Genomic DNA, 21,329 nt, shown 5'->3' on the forward strand with positions numbered 1-21,329 from the left:
CCAACCCAAAACTAGTAGCCCACACTCGGGGGATCATTTGAAGCGTTTGTGTCGATATTTTAAAATCAGATATAAAAATAATAGAATCAGGTATTTTGAGGGGTTATGAGTTTCTTTTATTCAGCAAAAAAAGTAAATTAATGCCAGAAATATAGGGGAAATTGTTGCAATCATTAATGAATAAATGGAAAGAACACATAAATACCTTACAACAGAAAACCCTAATATCAGCTTTATTTGGAAAAAAAAATCCAGAAACAAAAACCCTTAATATGTCACAGTACAAAAAACAAAAAAGAAGCCCACCCCCAAAATAACTTCCAGCCGTGCACCCCAAGCTTTTACCTTCAGTTAACTAAACAGAAAAAAAACTACTACGGTTACAATTTATCATTTAACTGACGTAATATGATCATAACAGCAGGATTAAGTAAAATGATTAAAATATACTAAGAAAATTAGAGACATCAATAATAAAAAGTTATAGTACAATAATGACAATATCATTAAAGGAGGCATGGGAAGAGTTGAGTAAAAGGCAAACTTGAAATACACATCATTAACATGTCCTTACAAAGCCTTGTAGGACATACAGTACATAATGGACTTTATAGTAATAAGATAAGCCTATCATCTATCCGAAAGAATATTCAACTTATCAACTACACCACTCATGATTTGACCCACTGATTAACACAATCAAATGAATCTCTGGTACACACACAAAAAAAGGTCCTAAAAACTTAGAATATGTTTAACCTGATTGTGCCTCTAGGTAAAGTACAATGTCTTCCAGTAAAGTGAAAGTTTCTATGTCACTCTGAGTAGCTGTTAATTCCATTACCCACCTGAGCCAGCAAAACGTGGCCATCAGGGGTAACTTTGGCATGGAAACAAGGGGTTAGGTCAGTGACGCAGAAGGCCTTTCCATGCATACAGTACATAGACACATATGTTAATACACACACCCACACGAATATACACACATTCACTGCATGCAGACCTGCACTGGAGAAAACAAACCACCATACAGTTGCACACACGCACGCACGCGCACACACACACGCACACGCACACACAATCTCTAAAGTACAGGTAAGTAATTCAGTATGGGAAAATATCTCATACAATCTAGTTTAGGCATACCCCTGCATAGCGCCTGAGTCAGAATATGGGCCTGAAGGAGCAAAGCCAATGACAGGGAGAAAGCATTCACAAATGTGATGTGTGGACACTACAAATGACAAAATAATACCCCCATCTAAGTCATGAATCCCTACCCCACAACTTACTCTTCTTGACCACTGCTCTCAAGGCACTACATGTAGGCGATACTGTGTAAAATCCACTTGGACATGGTCCTAATTCAAACCTATTTTATACTTATGTCTTTTTTTTCTGTCTTTCTCTTTCATGTCCCCATTGTCTTTGGCCTGGTAAGGACCTTTTCTCTCTTCTTTCCCATCATGGCACATTTCAACCCGTTTACATCTACTCAAGTTCAAATCACCCCCCCACCACCACCTGCCCTACAAACGTCTAGATCTGAAAGGTTTTGATAGAAGTGAGCAAAATGGCACTTAACCTAATGTATAGACCAAGGACCAGAGTGTAGAAGCTTATCAAATCATTTAAGACCTGCTTTAATTTGCTGAGGATGATAAGAAATCGAGCATCCGCAAAACTTTTCTGGGCCCTCCCCCAATTTTCTCCCCTATGTCAAATCTCATTGGAGTCTGCCCTCTCCATCTGTGCTTGACGGCAGCTCCCTCTTCTCCCAGAGCCTATAACAGAAGGCAGGTGGACTTCTTGCCACGCTTCTTGGCCTGCAGTGCTGCCCTAGTTGCCATCTCAAAGACTTCCCTCACACCATCTTTGGTTTTGGCAGAACACTCCTGGTAGCCGTAGGCACTGATGCGGTTCGCCATCTCTTTGCCATCTTCATATTTGACTGGTTCCTAGAGACACATGCCAGAGAGAAGGTTTACATTTTGACACTTATACCAACAGATGTGCACATACCAGCGATAAAAGAACTGACCTGTTTCATTTTGGCAAGCTCTCGTCTGGTGTGCTCATCGTTGCGCAGATCTTTTTTATTGCCCACCAGGATGATGGGAACATTTGGACAGAAGTGTTTCACTTCAGGTGTCCACTTTTCTGGAATATTCTCTACGGTGAGTCAAGGGAAATAATGCAGTGTTAATTTCACAATCACAAGGTGTTTGGTACAGTGGTGTGACTGTTGCCAAGTCAATACCTAAACTGTCGGGGCTGTCTACAGAGAAGCACATGAGAATAACATCAGTGTCGGGGTAGGAGAGAGGCCTCAGTCTGTCGTAGTCTTCCTGACCTGCTGTGTCCCAAAGTGCTAGCTCTACCTGAGAAACGAGAGACAGAGAGTTATATGTAAGGACAGATGCAAGAAAAAAAAGATATGTAAAGAGGGCCACCCGAGCATTTAAGTTCATTTAATCTATGTTACATGATTGGCAGATTACATTCCATATTACATTATTATCATACTTACAATAGAGAAAAAAAGACAACGCCTATGCTACTGACAATGTCTCACAATGTCCCCTATCACTATCACTTGATATATTTGTTTAAGTAAAGACAACCATGGCAAGTTGATGTTCACTGCATTGCACTTTTTAGCAATGGGAAGCCAAACTTGAACTTTAATTTTCAAAAAATGATTTTAAATTAAAACAAAATTGGTAATGGCTTGTAAAGCAAAAAATGATTAAGGTGATAAACCAATTACAAAGATCTACAGCTTAGATACAGAAATATATTCAGCAACTATTTTCTAAATGAAGCAACTGTAGTAATTTTCAAAGCAAAGTTGTTGAAGTAAAAACAATAAAAAATACTGGTGAATATTTGCTATTTTTTCTAGTCATATATAAGAGTACACTTAATATGTTTGGATTTTTGCCATGGGTAAGACAAAACATGCAATGCGAAGTAGAGCTGCAGTGATTAGGTGATTAATCGTTTATTCAATTGACAGAAAAGTAATTGTCAACTAAGCTGATAACTGATTAATCATTTAAATATATTTCACAAGCAAAAAATTCCACACATTTGATGGTTTCAAATGTGTGAATTTGCTGCCCTTCAGTGTCCTAAATTACAATAAATTAATTCTCTTTGGGTTTTGGACTGTTGGTCAAAAAATGATGATGCAACCTCATGTTGTAAGAAATTATGATGGGCATTTTTCACCATTTTCTGATATTTTAGGAACCAAACGACTATTCCTGTGAAAATACACAGGTAAATCTTTAATGAAAGCAATTATTAACTGCTACTAGTTTAGTTTTACAATTTAAACTAAGACGACAATATTACATACCAGCTGCCACAATATACAAAGTTTGACAATGTGATAACTAATAAAAATCAATTTTGAACTGTCTCTATCATACAGTTTCCTCAAGGACCCTTTGGTCTCCACGGTGCCTTGTTTACAGTTCATCATGTCTCACCTGTTTCCCATCCACTTCAATGTCTGCCACATAGTTCTCAAACACAGTGGGGACGTAGACCTCTGGGAACTGGTCCTTACTAAAGACGATGAGAAGGCAGGTCTTCCCACACGCACCATCCCCAACTATCACCAACTTCTTCCTGATAGCAGCCATCTATGGAAAGGAGTCCAAAACCAGGTTTATACATGGTTATCACAAGTCAATACTCTGCACTGATGATATAGCTAAGCACATTTTTTTTTGTGCCAATGGTGTATACTGTAATGACATTCAGGATGAATAAGACTTTCAAACTATCAAACAAGGGTACAATTACTGTGCTTTCTATGCTTCATCAACAGTTCCCCTTGGCTGGCACAAAACGTCAGCAACAGCTCAGACAACGTTAGCAACGCAAGAATACCGGTGTCCTTTTATATCTTAAGAGTTTCACTAAAAAAGTCCAAATGTACGACATAAATCTAAACCAAAAAGACTCGGCTGGCGAACAGGAAGTCTGCCTCGGAGGTAAAGGGTGTAAACATATAACATTTCCGTGCTGTGTTCCCATTCCTGCTGAAAGGCTGTGCAGTGTACTCCGGGCCTGTCAAACCAGCTAACGTTAGCTAGCAAGAATGCTAACGGTGTTTCCCCGGGTTTAGATAAATGTCACTCAAAGTATTCTCTCTGAAATTATCACTACGACATTCCCCGCGCTACTGTGATACTTCTGTGGATGAAACAAGAATCGGCATAAAGTTTAAAAGCTATCTCTGAGTAAGATTACCGCTTGATGTTTCTGTGTCCGCCTTTCTCCTCTTCCTGACCGACAGGAAAACTCCGCCCACTGCTGACGCGCATGCGCAGAAGTACGTCATTCGTCAGTAGGCTGCGGCAACTTTACTTACAAAATAAGAAGCATGTTTTCACTTGTATTATTTAGTGCATATTAAAACAATAAAACCACATTAATCATTATAATGTTAATAATATAGTCATTGGCTCTTAACTAAAAGCACAAGTCTAATCATTGGACTTTTTCAATGGTCTTTTATTTAGTTCTTCAAATATCAATAATGCAATACATTCAATTGTGTAATTTTGTACACACAAATGTAAAAAATATATACATACATATAGTTATATATACACAGTAGTTATAAATTAGTTAGAGGGAAAATATAGCCCATAAATGTTTTTAAGTTTCAAGGTTAACTGTCCATGTGGAGGGAGATCAAGATAAAAAGACAGCATAGATATAGCATAGGCTACAGGTATTTACATTATGAATACACGTACAGTAAATTAAAGTCCTATGTCACAATTGTGTCTATTTCACCCAAGATTTCTCTTTGCTTATTTGGGTTTGTGTTGCATCCCAAGCATGAATCAGAGTTATCATACATTAAGAGCTCTGCATGGTGCACACATACACCGCTCACTCCTGCCTGAGAAGTAGGGCATAGAGACACTTCAGGCTGCAGTCTGTCTGAGCTGTCTCAGCTCTCTCGCTGAGACTCTTAAAAAGCATCACCATGATTCAGGAGGGGAGATTGCCTCTTCAAGCCCTCCTTAAGGTAAGCATGGCTTCGCTCTCCTTGTCCTCCTGCTGCTCAGAGTTTATTTGAGGGCACGCTCATTGAGTTTGCGCTGTTCATGGATGCCACAGTTACAACACTGCTGCTTCCATTTGTTTCTAGGGACACTGGAGGTAAAGTTGCTCTGATTGGCTGCCTGGCTCAGCCAGTCTCGGGACTATTTCCTGACGGTGGTGGTGCTGTTGCTGCGCTGATAGAACAGCACATAGGCTTGATTGGTCTGAAGCTGGTTCTCTGAGACTGGAGTCACACTGTAGGTGGGCAGATGAAGAGAAATCATGGAAAACAGCTCCAGGAATACATAGTAGGTGTCTCAGTGCACACAGTGGGGTTTTGTGCAGACAGTGCAGCTTGCAGGGCATTGCATATTAAAACAAAATGATTTGGGTGCAGGGCAAGTCTCACCTGGAGTCATTGTAGAAGCACCAGCCATTTTCATCTAAGCAGCAGGCTGTGTAGTGACCCATGTTCACCGTCCCAGCGTGGTTACATATTGCATATAAATCATACAGAACTGGGCCTGTGGGGACACACAGACATATAATGACTTACTTAGGTTGTGTCAGTTTTCCAGGTTTGCATATTATGGAATAATCGACATGTTGTAAGAAATCATTTTCATCTGTCACATTCAAATATCTGATTAAAAAATAGCACATGAGCTGTCGATGAGCTGGTAATTATAGGCCAATATGCCATTACTTTCCATTACATTGTGTTTTAAGTGATTGATTGTTAAACAGTAACAAACATGGTGGCCTTCAGCTTGCATGTAAAATGAGATAATGCACAGATGGTGACAAGGACAAACTTAAAGAAAGGTCTGGTTGTGTTACCACAGTCGACAGGCCCATAGCGTCCAAGGTCCAGGTTGGTGAGTGGGAAGGACACATAAACTGTGCTTTTACTGATCGACCATCGTGACGTCGTGAAACGGTTCAAATCTGATCCAGACTGTTAAGCATCATCACAACTTCTCGCACAAAAACATCAGTGAGATTAATATTCTAAGTAAGAGCTGTTGCCAAGGATACGGATCACAATAACCTGGGGAAACCTCTGGATGGAAAGCCGCTTGGTGCACTCTGTATGCCTGTTACACCTCTCACACATCTGAAACACACACAAACACACACACCTCAACATTTTTAAAACATTTGCAGACACAACATCTGTTGTAGGTAGTGTGAATAGTTAATGGAAATAGCTGGAATATTGAGGGAAGTGTTACCAGTTTTACTTGTTATTTGCCTTTGTGTCCATTGTTTCAAACTTGACAACATAAACACTCCAAATGGATACGGTTGTATTTCCTGTTGGACTGCTTTGTGGTGTATGTGAATGACATCAGCTGACAGAAAGCAGTGTTAGGAAGTAGTGAACTACATGTAATTTTAAGTAGTCGTTTAACTACATTTTGCAGTAGTTTGCTTATAGTTCAACTACATTAATATTTGCATAGTGATTCCGATAGTTAAATTGCTTTGCCATTTTTGTATATTTAACCACTGAATCTACAAACAAATCTGGGCCATAAAAGGAAAGACTTTTTGTTTTTAACTGCAATTGAACCCTCTTTGTCCACAGTTGCTCGGAAATACTGATTATTGCTATTTATTAATAAACGTGAGAAGTTGTTGAGGCTATTTTAGAAGTTACCTAACTAACTGAATAATCCTGCCTGCTTGGTGCAATACCTCCACCTGGTTTCTAGCTGATGGACATTGTGTACGAAACGAAAGCTAAACACTTGCATTTTCCATGTATAGAGGGGTATTTTATTTTTAGGATGATGTATGACTCATAAACAAGTGGGCACTTTTTGCAATGAACTCAACTACGTGGTATTTTATGCTGGCATGTTACTCTTTTGTATTTTGTTATACTTTTCTGATAATAATCATATGTGCATTGTCAATTTGATGATTTATTTTTACTTATTTATTTATTAACAATGTAGACAATTTTTTCAAAGTATCTTAAGTTAATCAAACCAGACTTCTCCTGAGGGTCGCTTTACAGCACTTCAGCTTCTTCCAGTTTAAAGGTACTGATAGCTTGGAAAACTATGCATTCAAAATTGCTTCCCCACCACTAGCAGTAAGTAAACATGGACCCAAGCTGTTGCTAAGTGAGGCAACTCCACTGAAACGGTCAATTAAAATTTTATTGATTCATATATCAACAACTGTAATATAGTTTTTGGCTGTACTCACTTATCCTGATCTCCATCTATCTCAGTGGTACTTTCACTCTTAAGGAAGCACTAAAGAATGGTAGTGAGTGAGTTGTTGATTAAATTAAATGTATGATCTAGTCATAACACGTGTTTATGTAAATTCTCAGAGCTTCATTCACATCCTGTGGTCTCCATAAATATATCGGACAAGTCCAATTTTCTGTAACAGTTTGAAATCAAATACAAAATGATTTATGTGATTATATGTCTACGAGACTCAATTGAAAAAAAAACATCTGATTTACAGCGACAAATAACCTTTTATTTATTCTATTTTTTAATCTTTCTTCTTATTTTTGATAGTGAGTTTCAACATTTACGTTTCTCTTAATTGCTGTTATTTTTGTTTGTTTATTTGTTTCACATAGTATGATGTTTATGATGTTTTCTGTCTGATTTAACCGTTTTGTATTGATGCTGTATGAGCCTTTTAGCCTCCTTCCTGCACATATCTATCACATATTACACATAACTATATTACCATGTGTCTTTACTATGACGTTTGAATTGTGGGAACAAATATAAAAAAAAAAAGTTAAATTAATAAAAGTATAAGAAGTATAGTTTAGAGATAAATAAAGATTTAGTTTGGACTAAACCATTCCCAGCTCACAGTGTCCGTCTCATTGACCTTTGACCCCAAAGTTAGAGACACGTTCATTGGTTTGCACTTACTGGTGAGTTCTCCTTGTCCAGTTTCTCCTCCTGAGAGAAGAGGTCCAGGCACTCCCTCAGCGTGACCTCCCCACCAGAGCTCCTCTTGGGGATGGGCAGCGACAGATCACAGAACACATCGAACGTGTTGGAGTAGTGGGAGCACACCGAGCAGTGCAGCGAGCTCCTCAGCTGGCCTGAGAACAAGTCTGTGAGACGGGCAGAGGGAATTATCAGCAGGTTGCCTTTGCTGAATTTATAATGTAGGTGGGTCTGACTGATCACCATGACTGATGACTGGGTGGCTCTCCTCACCTACTATTCTGCTGTCATCTCTCTCCAAGTGCTTCTTCCACATGGCTGCTGCTTCTTCTGAAAGCCTAATGGAGGAGAGGAGATGAGGAAAAGAAAGTTGTGGTCACATCAAGGACATCAAAGTTTCAAGGATTGATTTTCCACACAAGCATACACACCTAAATCGGGCATATTTTTGCTCAGGCTCCTTCGCCGGTCGTCGGACGTAGGGTCTGCGGTTGATTTCTGTGTGCAGCTTGTCCAGTAGGAACCTGAGGAACTCCTGTGCATCCTGTTGACTGGATTAAACAGAGACAGAGCCTTCTTCATGTCACTGATATAGGCAACTTTTTCTATATGAGGCTCATGTAACCAATCTATACGCGTCATGGCAAAGTAGAAAGTGATTTGAAATAGTTTACAGCTCGTCTCGTGTCCTTGACACAGTGTGCTGCTGATACAGAGGTTGATATTGTATTGCAATGCATTCAGGTTTCATGGAAAGATGCAGCTAACCTTGAGAGGAAGAAAAACATCATCTATATTCTCACCTGTATCCACTGAAGTAAGGCACAGCTTCTTTGAAAATATTGTAAAACTGTCGCGGGTTTACAACTGTGTCCCCTTCATTTACATCCCAAAGGCCTGACAGCACCTGGGAGAAAGCTGGCACGGGAAGACAAGGAGCGATGAGCTAAGACGATAACATAATACAAAGATGAGGGAACAGTGAGGGAGAGAGGAATGTACCTTCCATAAGCTTAGCCTCTTCTTTGGAGAACCTCTCATTCCTGTAGGACTTGAGGAGGCTGTAGTCGCGTAGGCCACGTGTGTGAGACAAACATTGGACAACTGCGTTCAGGAAACACTGAGGTGGAGACACAGGGGAAAGTGAGCATGTTTATGGGAAACAATATGACGGTTATTCTTGAAGTGTTTCTGTAAAGGGCTTTGCTTAATGGTCCAATGTGTAAGATTTGGGTGGATTTAGTGGCAAGTAGTGGTGAGGACTGCAGAATGCAACCAGCTGAAACTTCTCCCAGTTAGAATTCCTTCAGTGTTCATTGTTTAGGAGGTTTTTACCAGGAGCCGAATTATCCACAGAGGTCTCCTCCTCTCCAAAACAAATGGACCAGGCGATTAGAACTGCTAAAAACACTGGATAAAGCAGTTTCACATTAAAATCAGTGTTTCTTCTTCAGTGTTTGGCACGTGGCAGACAGACGGGCAGCCCAGCACCTGCTAATATTTGCTCACGTTTTTTGTAATCCAGACGTTCAGGAGGTTTTTACAGTGAGCCAAATTATCCACAGAGGTCTCTTCCACACCAAAACAAATGCATACAGTGATTTAATTCTGTAAAAAATGCAGCTTAACATTACAAATTGGTTTCTCCAATGCTATTTGGCATGTCGGAGATAGGCCACTAGCCTAGCACCTGCTAATATTTGCTCACCATTTTTCCCTGATAACTTAAGATCCAGACATTCAGAAGGTTTTTACCAGGAGCAGAATTATAAGAAGAGGTCTCTTCCCCTCCGAAACAAACAGACCTGGTGATTTAAACCGGTAAAAACACAGAATAAAGCAGTTTTACATTAAAGTCAGTGTTTCTCCTTTGCTGTTTGGCATGTTGGAGACAAATCGGGTGATTTAAGCCAGTAAAAAGCAGTTTGAATCAGTTGAATAAAGCAGTTTCACATTAAAAAATAGGTGTTTTCCCAAAGTTCTTATCTACGATTGCCAACACATAACCGCAAATGGACCTATCTAGAGCCAGTATTTGGTTTGTCTGTATAGCGATCTCCGTAGATGAGGACCCGCTGGCTTTGTGGATAGAAACGGCTCATTTTAAGGTGACAAAAAAATCTTATTTTCAGGCAATTATACACTAAATAAACCATGTGTTTCATTTCTGCCAATACATCCCCCTTCATCCGACACACTGGACCTTTAAAGCACATCCTGCATTATTAAACACTTACTGTGTTTCCTATGTTTCTAAGGCCAACCCTTCCACTTCCTATGGTGAGCTGCTCTTTCTGGAAAATAAAGACAACACATCAAGCTATGAACAAAACTTACTGACAGGTTACATGTGTGAGAGTACAGCTGACATGTGGCTCACTGCGTGTGTGCCCTACTATTTGACCCCTGGCTGCATCTGTACGACATGTTACTGTCTGTGTGCCCTGACCCCGCCGTGTCAGTGTGTGTACAGAGTTGGTGGGACAGATTTAGCCTTCTTATCCCATTAGCATAACAGGAGAGGCTAAAAGGATGTCAGCCTGAAGTAGTCATCCTATTAGAGACCAAGGAGTGCTGACAGGTGCTTAAACACGTGTGTGTTGGTGTGTGTACTCTATATTAATTCCTTTACACAATCTTTTAATCTATGTTTATGTTTGTCTTAAGAGTGTCCAATAAATTTGACATTAAGAGTTAAGTTTCAAGACAACAATGCTATGTTTTGCGCACCTCGTTGTCTGCAACCAGAAGCAGGCCCATCAGGGAGGTGTAGAGGACAGACTGGGAGATGTCAGCCGTCTCTCTCTGGAGGCCGTTCTGAGAGACAAGGGTTCGACACAGGGCCTCACAAGAGCGCTCAACGTTGACGCCGCTGGCTCCGGGCATCCTACTATACTGGTACACCTCAGAAGTGTCTACCACTTCAGATGGAAGGGCTTTCCAAGGTGGGCAGACTGCACCACTTCACCACAGTTCCTCTACATGCAGTGTCAAAGTTGAGCTGAACGTGATGGTAGGTCACAAGCTGCCTGACAGAGAGAGACAGTCCTCTGTTTTCCAGGCAAATGTGGAGAGATGTCATTCACAGCTGGGAGGAAAAGAACAGGATTGATTTGTGAATGAGCTTCCCTTTAAAGTAAATCCCTATCATGAATAGATGTTGATCCACCTTGGCTTGCAATTCGCTCTTGTAATTAAAGCACTCAGGACGGATCGGAAAGTCAAGGTCTGACAGAGACCTCAGTGAATCCAGATATTAATATATCACCTTGAGGGCACTGCAGGAGATCTCACCTCAAGTGTTCACTCATTTAAGACTCACATATTAACTTCTGAAACAGAACATGCAAAATCTCACAACCAAACTATGTTCTAAGATGTTATCAAAGCCAAATCTACACTATTGTTGCTGTGATGTGCAGGTAAAGAGTAAAATCCTGCAAACAAAGTTAGTTTGCAAATAATTACAGACAAATATTACAGCATAAATGAATAAACAAAGCAGTTCGGACTCACCTGATCACTTGGTCACTCTATCTGTGGACAAACTGTCCCAACCAAACTGTTCCCATCACCTGCTGAGCTGTTAAAAATGCATAAGGGGACGTCTACTGTTTCACTGTGTGTCTGTAGGCTAGCACTGAAAGTCTACCTCTCTCCCCTGCCCTGTCACCGGTGTCAGAGAGAGGGAGAGGGAGAGATAGAGAGAGAAAGGGGGGAGAGGGAGAGAGGGAGGGAGTATAATCATCACTAATCTTTTCTTTCTAGAACTTGTTGGCTATACTTAGACGTGTCTTTGTGTTCTTTGAGTACATGAGTGCCTCAAAATAAAGTTTTAAGTGTCAGTTTATTTAAAAAAAAACAAAACAATGAAAACATTTTACAGTTTACATTCAGAAATACTGTTCCCAAGCTGTACAGTACACATCGCCACAATCACACCATCCATCAGCAAATGCAGGAAAAGACAAAATCCGTGTGGGGAATTCTACGCACAATCATATTTCATAAAAAGTCCATGTTTTATTCTCTCCAATGTCAATGTACAGATCTATAGGCTCTCCCCGGGGCCTCCTGATCATCAGTCTGACAGTCAGCGACTGGTGTGGTCTGCCATTTCTGTGTCCGAGCTGAGGCTGAGCTCGGCTATGTGATACAGGGCGGGATCAGGGTGATGAGTGGAGAGCTGCGACTGGCTGGTCTGGGCGGTCCTGTCTCGTGACTGGACGATGGCTTGGCGCAGGCAGGTGATCCACTGCTGCTTGCTGAAGGAGTCGTTGGCCTGCAGGCTGTAAGGGTGAGCTTTGGAGCGCCCTCTGCTGCTCACACGGAAACAGTTCTTCACTGGGAGACAGAGGAGGGAAATTGAGTGGAAGCAAGGTCATAGGTTTCACTATAGCTAATGGCGTGGAGGGGAATGGCTTTTTCTCAACCTATGGGCTTAGCTGTAGCCTAAATTTAACTCCTTTATCCCTCCCGTAACTGGCAAACATGGAACAACTGAAATAAACCTGAATGCATTGATCAAACATGTATACATTACTGTGGTGCTGAAACTATTGATCATTTAGTGGATCGGCAGAACGACTAAATGATCGAATGACTGTTCAAATCATTCATCAAGGATACCAAATATTTGCTGGTTAAAGAGACAGTTCACCCTCAAATCAAAAATACATATTTTTCTCTTACCTGTGGTGCTATTTATCAGTCTAGATTGTTTTGGTGTGAGTTGCTGAGTGTTGGAGATATCACCTGTAGAGACGTCTGGCTTCTCTCAAATATAATGGAACTAGATGGCGCTTGGCTTGTGGTGCTCAAAGTGCCCAAAAATGCGTTATAAAAACTCAACAGCAATGTCTCTTTCCAGAAATCATGACCTGCATACTCAAGATAATCGGGTCCATGTCATTGGTCCGACGGTCCGCGGTTCTGAACGGCTCCCGGCGAGCGTATTTCTGCCTTGATGGTGCGCCGCGACCGGCTCTGGGTCAGCTGGGAAAGGCTTGAGGCGAAGCAGGCTCACGGCTTATGTGTTTGCCACTTTCTTTTTCATTTTAACCCACACCATGACCTTTTCCTGACCCTAACCCTAACCAAGTGGTTTTTGTGCCTAAACCTAACCAGACCTTAACCACAGGGCATCATGATGATTTCGGAACAACGGGACTTCGGAACAATGGGTTTAATATGGTTGGAACAATGGGCTGTGGGACCAATGGGCAGTTCCCAGATAATCCACAGACCTTGTTGTGAGCAGTTTCATGCAGGAACTATTTTCTTTCAACTGAACTATACCTGCCATATGTATCAATGCGCAGAAGGAAGAGTGCATCTACTCATATGGACTAGAGGCTCACACTTGTAATAGCGCGAGATATCACCATTAATGGCATCCTCCTCTGTTGAATGTTAGCTAGCTCAATGAAACTCTTGAAATACTCTGTCCCTCAGTGGGGTCGACTGTGGAAGACTAGCACAGTGATACAGTAGGCGACTGTAGTTCAGTAGAAAGAAAATAGTTCCTACATGAAACGGCTCACAACAAGGTCTGTGGATTATCATGAGTAACTGTGTCATGATTTCTGGAAAGAGACATTGCTGTTGAGTTTTTCAATGTATTTTTTTGGCACTTTGAGCACCACAAGCTGAACACCATTTAGTTCCATTGTATTCGAGAGAAGGCAGACATGTCTACAGCCAAAAACTCCCACACTCAACAACTCACACCAAAACAATCTAGACTGATAAATAGCACTAGAGATAAGAGGAAAAATATGTATTTTTGATTTGGGGGTGAACTGTCACTTTAAAGCTTCTAAACCTGCTGTTTGTCCTCTCTCTTACATCACTATAAACTGAATATTTATTATTATTATCATCTGTACCTTGTTAATGTGAACGTCTCACGCATTTTCACTATTCTTTATAATTTAATCTATCAATATTTATAGATTGTTCTGTAATTAAAATAGATATTGTCAGCGGTATGTATATGTTACCTTTATCATTTCCTCCAGTGAAGGCTCCCCTGAAGGTGCCCCCTCCAGCAGGCTCCCCATCTGGGATTTCCTCCAGGTTTATTGAGGCGTTGGGCAGAGGCTGTCTGTACACATTGAACACCTGACCTCCCTCTCTGTCCTCCCCCGGCCTGGTCAGCACCAAAGCCAGCTCAAACAGGAATACATGCAGGCGCTGACAGAAGAAACACACACACAGTGAGAGATAAGGCTTCATAAGAATATTTACCACAATATTTAAACAGGCATTAAGGCGATTTAAGATATAAAACAATCTATTATTCAGGTATTACAGTGACATCTTTGTTAGGGATTCAACACGAGAGGAGAATACAAAGTGCTCTTTCAAAATACAGGGTAATACAGGGCTCATATAAAGAGCCTAAGGTCCAAATCTACACTGTGGCAGAGGAGAACAAAGACCTTTTTCAGACAAGATACAAACAAATCAACAACCTCAGGGGAACCAAAGCTCAATCAAATGAAGCCGCTACCTGGCCCTTATTGTTCTTGAGCTCCCCGTGGCAGTAGATGAAGCGGGACAGCTGGATCTCTGGTAGTCTCTGACTCTCTTCGAGGTATGAGAGACCCCGCCTGTAGAACTGGCACTCCGCTTCTCCTGTCTTCTTGTTCACCTCCGCCACGATGCTCTGGATCAGCTCCAACTGAACAGAGCAAAATTAGTCTTACAAAAAATGAACGTAGTGTGCCAACTCCTTCATCTGAGATCTGATGCAACTCCCATTATACATTTAAGCAAAAACTAAGTAAACTAGTGCAGTATGTGTATAGTATATGAGAGCATCCTGTTTCAAATGTGAGCCTTTAGTGTCCACAGCTGTTAGCATATTCTCCGTTTCTCATTCCCACAGTCTCATTTGGTTTAAAATAATTACAGAGCAGCCAAACTGGTGAGCATGCCTGTGTTATTTTCAAGTACAGAATCACTGGCTGCTGAGGTTCATGTTTGCTGCCATTTGGAGGCGCCAATGTGCAAAGTATTTTTAGCCAAATGTCTGGACTTCCCACAGTTGCAGTCGGATGGATTTCATAACAGAAAAAAAGCCTAAATGTGCAATATTTATTTGGTATTGGTTGATACCAAATAAATTGAAACTGAAGAGAGAATTGAGACCTTTTAGAAAACATGATATGAATGTGTAGGGCACCGACTCACAGCATTAGGCAGCGTGTCCTCGTCCGGGTGGTCTGGAGGAGTGCACTTCTGTATCTCTTTCAACAACAGGGGGTACTTGACTAAACGGCTTCGAGGGAGATCCAGGAAGTTCCACAGGTCCAGTTTCCTGCTGAACGAAGACTCCTGACACAAGCGCAGGAAGTGCTCCACTCTTTTCTCGTGCTTTTTCTGGTCCAGCAGGGCTTTGGCCCCGACCTGGTTACAGCAGTATGTAACATAGGCCTCCAGGCAAGGGAACTGCGGGGAGGAGGACGAGGAGGAGGAGGAGGAGGAGGGGGAGGAGCAAAGGAGCCATTTGTATGTGGTTAAAAGCAGAGACATGCACAGACTGAACTCTGTGACTCTGGTTTAGAGAGGAACATAATTGAGTAAATGCAGGAACTAGAGAGAGTGAAGGTGGGTTGTGCCCTTTTTCTCTTCTTCTCTCTCAGTCCTTGGTTTCCATGGCAATACTCACCCAGTTCATCAGAGTAGGCCCCACCTCTCCGACTGTCTTCTCTGATCCTCGCAGCCGCTCGAGACGACTCAGGAGATCTGGTACGAAATAAAGAAATATCCATAAAAATGGATGAATTCTTATTGATTTTTGCAGATTAAATGGCAGATGAACGTCACGCTGAACTCATTCAGCCGCCATTACTTGACAAGAAAGCGTCATCAGCACACTCACTCAGTTATGTCACGCAACCAGGAGTGCATGAATGAGCACTCTTGTTGAGTGGCTTTACATACTTGCTTTAAGGGCTGGACCACACAGCTAAATTCAATGTAACAGCATACATAATATAAATATTAGAAATGTACCGACACCACTTTTTCCATCCTGATACCGATTCCGATCCCTGAACCTTAGGTATCTGCCGATATCGAGTACCGATCCGATACCAGCGTGTAAAGTAAAAATGGATGGGATATGAATTGTTGTATGTCTCAACTCCTAAAAATAAATACATAATAGTAGAATGAATGCCATAAAACTTTTTTTCATTATTATTATCCAGTGTTGTCACAGATCAAGACACAGGTTAAAGTGCAGCCAAACAATTTGGTAAAAAAGACATTTTAAAGGCTACAGTAGAATGCTTTTTAAACTCCACTCCGTTTCCATTTCATTTGCCTGTAGTGTGCATATGCGTAATAACGTGAGGCATTACGTGGTATCGGATTGGTCATAGGCTGTACTCGCCGATACCCGATACCTCATTTTAGGCAGTATCAGAGGCATTTCCGATATTGGTATCGGTATCGGTACAACTTTAATAAAATATACCACCATATGGAAAATATCTGCCAGATCTATTGTAATAACTAATTGTTTCATTTAATTGTTGTTCAAAGCAAGAAATAATTCACTTCCGGGTAACATACAAAAAAATGTTTTGTGACAGGGAGGGGGGTTATAACTTCAGAGGAAAAAAAACTGTGTGTTTGTACAACTAAAAAAAGTCTGTATTTCAGTGTGTGGGCTGGATTTGTGGAACAAGTTGGCAGATGAGCTTAAAGAAAGTACAAATGTAAGCCATTTTAAAAAACTGTACAAAAAACAAACTCTTGACAGGTACTGGGAAGAGCAAAAGCTGTTTTAGGGAAATTTGTATTTATTTAGTATCACCAGGTGTACTGTAAATAATTTAGGAATGTAATATAATTATAAAATTGGGTTGTAAAAATGGGTTAATTGTTGTATGTAACTATATATACATGTAAGAAACTGTGCAAATAATTTACGTTAATAGAGGAAATATATGTAAAAATTGGTGCAAAGACTTCAAGTTGATAGAAGAAAAGTGAAAGAGGGGTAGGAACATAAAACTTCTACCTACTCCTTTTCGAACATTTCTTTTTTCATTTTTTGTATCATAACATTGTTTTAACCTTTGGTTCAAAATAAAGTCATTCATTCATTCATAATTAATATTTCTTTTTGGAGTCTCAAAGAGTATGTTATCTGCTCCATCTGGTAAATTTCCCCTACCTTCTCAGTCCACATGTTATATGTCAGGGGGTCAGGTTTTAACAAATGAAGGTTCTTAATCATATGATACAGGCTTACACTGAAGTAAAAACCTTCTGGGGAAAATGTTACACAATTCCTTGGAAAGATAATTGACTGTATTGCTCATAGTGATCCAGCAATGTGCCTTTGGAATTATACGTTCATTGGAGGGATGCAGATCAGCTGAGAGAGGGTCTGTGGCTTTAAATATTCCACAAGATGATCATCATGAAGGGAGCTGCATCTCATTTTTCTTGAGTTTATAATGGGGAACAACAATGGTGGAAGGTCTTAATGGACACTGTTCATAAAATACCTAACTTCCCCATGAGCTCGAGGTGTACTCGCGAAGCAACATGAACACTCCATGTTTCTTTAATTATCATTCTATAAGATAAATGGCTTGAGCTACACTTTATTTTATTTAGTTTATTGGCTAGACCCTCATCTCAAAATCAATAGTCAACAAGTGACTATATTCAATCTTCCCCCAGCCCTACTTCTCTTATGCATGATTATGAAATAAGGGGGTTGATAATAGGCAGGTGAAAGCAGAGAGATGGTTCACCTTGATGCAGAGGAATGAGGGAGTCCAGTGTGCCGAAGATCTGTCCGAGCTCGCTCTCTGTCATGATGGTCAACTTCAGCATGGGCTCATAGTACACCTGATAGCACACAGAGACCACAAGGCCAAGGTAAGTGAAAGAATAAATGCAGTGCAGACAGAAATATGAGAAACATGCATCAGCAGAATTTGTTCTGATGTAAATTAATACACACAAAGCACCTTTTTGACCAGACTGAGATCTTCGATGAGTTGTCTCTCCCCCTGAGTCAGCTCATAGATCACCTGCAGAAGAGTCAGGAACAGTCAAGCCACTGGACACCAACATGTGGAGGCAGCTCGCACATATGCAAACACACACTTGCACACAATGTGGAACGCACACAGTTGGACAGCATGAGCTGTCACAGCTGATTGTTCAATAGAGGAAGTTGAGCCTCGAGTGCCAGCTCACATCCTCTTTCGTAATACCCATGTAGAGCTGCTTCACAGACTGAAGAGCAGGCACTAGTCATCCCTCCCACAATGCAACCGCAGCTTGACCCATATACCCCCTAACAAAAAAAAACAAAAACCCCATTGCATTATATAAAGTCTCTGAATCAAACTTTAGCACCCCTCACACCTCTTGTCGCTTGATCTCTTTGGCAGTGAGGTCATGACTCTCCACGGTGTCGCTCCAGCATTGGCTGTTGCGCCGGCGTGGATATGAGGAGGCCTTGGAGCGAGGGCGCAGGGGGGCCGGGGGCAAAGGTCGAGCCTCAGTTCGAAAACTTATAGACCGCTGTAAAAAGAAAAGAGTAGCCGAACGTCATTAGCATTCTTTTTTATAACAACACGTATACAGCAGTGGACGAAGTCTTCAGATCCTTAACTTAAGTGAAAGTAGTCATACCACAGTGTGAAAATACTCCACTACAAGTATTTTTGCATTCAAAACCTAACTTAAGTAAAAATATGTTAGCATTATCATCAAATTCACTTAAAGTATCAAAAGTGAAATTACAAATTTTGCAGTAAAATGTTCCTTGTTAGTGTTTTACTTCTTTATCTAATGTTTTTGGATGAATATCACCGCTGTATCAATGTGTATGTTGCATTCCATTTTAACTCTTTTATATACTATTGGCTAGTTTAATCTACAGCAATGCATCATACTGTATAAGATCATCATATGTTTGTAGTGTGGCTGTCCTGTGAGAATCATGTATCTCTAAAAAGTCAACTTTCATGGTGTCACAACAGTTTTCAGCTTTGTGACGATGCATTTTCCAGCTGATCCAAAGGAACACTTCAGTCTATCTGAAAACTTTTACATCAACATGTCTGGAGATACATGGTTTTCACTGGGCAGGAGGGGGATGAAAAATTGTAATCTGAAAAGTAACTTGTCAGACAAATGTAGTGCAGTAAAAAGTACAATATTTCCCTCTGAGATGTTGTGGAGTAGATGATGCATAAAAGGGAAATATTCAAGTACTTCAGTAAATACAAAGTATGTGAGTGTGTTTGTGCATCGTTACCGAAATGGACTGTCCAATGCGCTTCAGAGCAGGAGTCTTCACCGGGGTTATGACACCTGTAAGGCTATTGGACTTCACCACAGGTTTGACCCTTTTGTTACTGGGCTCCTACAATGAAATCAAAAAATTAAAAACCAAGCTTTGATACGTGTGGGGAAAAAAAGTCAACGAGCTGATCAGGGTGGGTCACTCATGAGCCCTCACTGGCTGTGCTTTAGAAGACCTTAAACCACAACTGAACGCATGTCTCGCACCTGCCAAGGAGGAACCCCTCACCTCTGAATCCCTCATGTGGTCAGACATCATCTCCCCCTCCTCATCTTCTTCTTCATCCTGATGAAACATAACAAGTGACACTAGAGAGTGAGCTAGAAGTGTGATGAGAGAGACATGAGAGAGAGTGCAGGAAAGGCAGAGAGATGTCGAGAGGGGTGAGATGTTGCATGGTGCAGATCTCTCATTTCCTGTGTGACTCTTTCAAAGAGGAAGAAGGCTGAAACTGTGCTTCTGTAGTAAAATACAAGATGTCTGCCCGTTTTTTTTTTTTTTTTCCACTAACCACATCAGCTGTATGTTCAGTGTAGTATCAGAGTGAGATGTGTTTAAATACCGACAGCAAAATGTATTTATTAAAAGACACGCGACACAGATGACAGCAAAACTATGAAAAGTGGAACATCACACAGCTGAAATGAGACAAGATGTCATATTAACATTTAGAGCTCTGTGCAGTCGGAGAGCTTCTGTAGCCGCACAGCTGAACAACACTCTGTTCACATCTCTCTGCACTCAGCATTGTGGTCACATAGGTAAGGTTGACTAACTTCCGCTAGTTACAGAGAGACACCGAAAAGAGAAACGTGAAGATGGAGAAAAAGCAGAGTTCTAATGGTGCATGTCAGACATCACACTCACCTCTGTGATCCTGATCACAGGCTCAGGAGCCGGGTCTTGTTTTCTTTTCTTCTAAAAAGCAGATAATTATGTGAAAGTGAGTTTCTTGGGTTTTATGAGAGTGTCCTTGTAAGCTTCAGAAGGAGGTCAAAGACATAAGGTGGATGTGGGACTTACCCCGGCATGGTCACAGGGGATGGAGGGTGTCTCTCCTTGTGTCGCAGACCTAATACGGGCAAAAACCAAACATCTGTACACACATTTATGGCATTTCACGTGAGGTAAATTCAAATAACACACGTTAAACACCTTTAACAGCTGAATGGATTCTATCAGTTTGGGCCTATGTGAGTACTTTGGCAGATTTACACCTCAAGTTTGATTAATTATTGATAGAAATGTGAAGATTTTAAGCTGAGCAGCAATATCAAAGGCTTAAGTTTGTTACCATGACACCAGATGTGAACCAACTTTAAATATCACTCATGTCTCCTACATATTTTAATATATCCTCCTGTCACTTCGATGTTAATCCCTGCCTCAGTCTGATCTCAGCATTATAATACAGTATGTGGTGCACCAACAGACAGCGCCGAACACAAAAAGGTAGACAATCATACCAGGAAGTCCTCGTTTCACCACTCTCCTCCACTTCCATCTCGCCTTTGTCTTCAATGCATCCTCACAGAAACATTACACATTCTCAAAACGAGAAAAGGTGGAGATAATCCAAAAAAATCACGCCGGTCTTCTTTTCTCCAGTCTCGGCAAAATGCAGTTGTGCGAGCTGTTTGCAGGGGAGCTCGGAGTCAGAGTTCAGTGCACTCCTTCCTCTTCACTTTCTTCCTCATCTCGCACCCGACCACATCCTTTAGAGTTGCACATATTCATGTATCCGCTCTTCTCACAGAGGGCGCAGAACTCAGCTCGTTCACTTGTCACTCCAACCTGTTGACTGACTGATCGAAAGTTTTCACCACTCTGCAGACTGAGTTACGGTACCTCAAATGCTGGAACACAAGAGGAAGTGAGGGTAAACTTATAACATATAATCAGGTGCTCTATTTATCATTATAGATAAATTTTGCAAAATCAGTTTTGGCAGATTTCTTGCATCTTCT

At 41.0% G+C, this 21,329-nt stretch overlaps 3 protein-coding genes across 3 annotated transcripts; all 3 read right to left on the reverse strand.

The window, feature by feature from the left end:
* Nucleotides 1–92: 92 nt before the first annotated feature.
* Nucleotides 93–4,330, reverse strand: LOC126403442 (rho-related GTP-binding protein RhoA-C-like). Its single transcript, XM_050066116.1, has 5 exons — nt 4,267–4,330; nt 3,498–3,653; nt 2,261–2,381; nt 2,042–2,172; nt 93–1,958 (listed from the first exon to the last, which is right to left on the reverse strand). The coding sequence occupies exons 2-5, from the start codon at nt 3,651–3,653 to the stop codon at nt 1,785–1,787; spliced, it is 582 nt and encodes a 193-aa protein (XP_049922073.1). The 5' UTR covers nt 4,267–4,330; the 3' UTR covers nt 93–1,784.
* A 208-nt stretch (nt 4,331–4,538) lies between these two features.
* Nucleotides 4,539–11,654, reverse strand: usp21 (ubiquitin specific peptidase 21). Its single transcript, XM_050066090.1, has 12 exons — nt 11,529–11,654; nt 10,743–11,100; nt 10,250–10,306; nt 9,015–9,132; nt 8,816–8,930; nt 8,444–8,563; nt 8,286–8,350; nt 7,992–8,179; nt 6,112–6,190; nt 5,914–6,021; nt 5,483–5,597; nt 4,539–5,328 (listed from the first exon to the last, which is right to left on the reverse strand). Exons 2-12 carry the CDS (start codon nt 10,896–10,898, stop codon nt 5,235–5,237), a joined length of 1,215 nt encoding a protein of 404 aa, XP_049922047.1. The 5' UTR covers nt 10,899–11,100; nt 11,529–11,654; the 3' UTR covers nt 4,539–5,234.
* Nucleotides 11,655–11,840: 186 nt separating this feature from the next.
* On the reverse strand, nt 11,841–21,068 carry arhgef3l (Rho guanine nucleotide exchange factor (GEF) 3, like). Its single transcript, XM_050066076.1, has 13 exons — nt 20,829–21,068; nt 20,386–20,434; nt 20,230–20,280; nt 19,591–19,647; nt 19,315–19,422; nt 18,417–18,575; nt 18,014–18,076; nt 17,795–17,891; nt 15,688–15,764; nt 15,210–15,467; nt 14,527–14,697; nt 14,015–14,207; nt 11,841–12,356 (listed from the first exon to the last, which is right to left on the reverse strand). The coding sequence occupies exons 1-13, from the start codon at nt 20,864–20,866 to the stop codon at nt 12,106–12,108; spliced, it is 1,572 nt and encodes a 523-aa protein (XP_049922033.1). The 5' UTR covers nt 20,867–21,068; the 3' UTR covers nt 11,841–12,105.
* Between the last annotated feature and the right edge of the window lie 261 nt (nt 21,069–21,329).

Source organism: Epinephelus moara, chromosome 16 (assembly GCF_006386435.1).
Source record: "Epinephelus moara isolate mb chromosome 16, YSFRI_EMoa_1.0, whole genome shotgun sequence".
Taxonomy (NCBI): Eukaryota; Metazoa; Chordata; class Actinopteri; order Perciformes; family Serranidae; genus Epinephelus; species Epinephelus moara.

What these genes read in the sequence shown, in the direction of transcription:
- LOC126403442 (XM_050066116.1), bottom strand. Translation starts at nt 3,653, where the DNA reads ATGGCTGCTATCAGGAAGAAGTTGGTGATAGTTGGGGATGGTGCGTGT. An exon ending in TTGAAGTGGATGGGAAACAG is followed by an intron (nt 2,382 to 3,497) that starts GTGAGACATGAT and finishes CTCGTTTCTCAG; the next exon opens with GTAGAGCTAGCACTTTGGGA. An exon ending in AGCTTGCCAAAATGAAACAG is followed by an intron (nt 1,959 to 2,041) that starts GTCAGTTCTTTT and finishes ATGTGTCTCTAG; the next exon opens with GAACCAGTCAAATATGAAGA.
- usp21 (XM_050066090.1), bottom strand. Translation starts at nt 10,898, where the DNA reads ATGCCCGGAGCCAGCGGCGTCAACGTTGAGCGCTCTTGTGAGGCCCTG. An exon ending in TTAGAAACATAGGAAACACA is followed by an intron (nt 9,133 to 10,249) that starts GTAAGTGTTTAA and finishes TCTCCACCTCAG; the next exon opens with TGTTTCCTGAACGCAGTTGT. An exon ending in CAAAAATATGCCCGATTTAG is followed by an intron (nt 8,351 to 8,443) that starts GTGTGTATGCTT and finishes CTCCTCCATTAG; the next exon opens with GCTTTCAGAAGAAGCAGCAG.
- arhgef3l (XM_050066076.1), bottom strand. Translation starts at nt 20,866, where the DNA reads ATGGAAGTGGAGGAGAGTGGTGAAACGAGGACTTCCTG. An exon ending in AAGAGATCAAGCGACAAGAG is followed by an intron (nt 18,077 to 18,416) that starts GTGTGAGGGGTG and finishes ACTCTTCTGCAG; the next exon opens with GTGATCTATGAGCTGACTCA. An exon ending in CCTCATTCCTCTGCATCAAG is followed by an intron (nt 15,765 to 17,794) that starts GTGAACCATCTC and finishes ATTTCGTACCAG; the next exon opens with ATCTCCTGAGTCGTCTCGAG.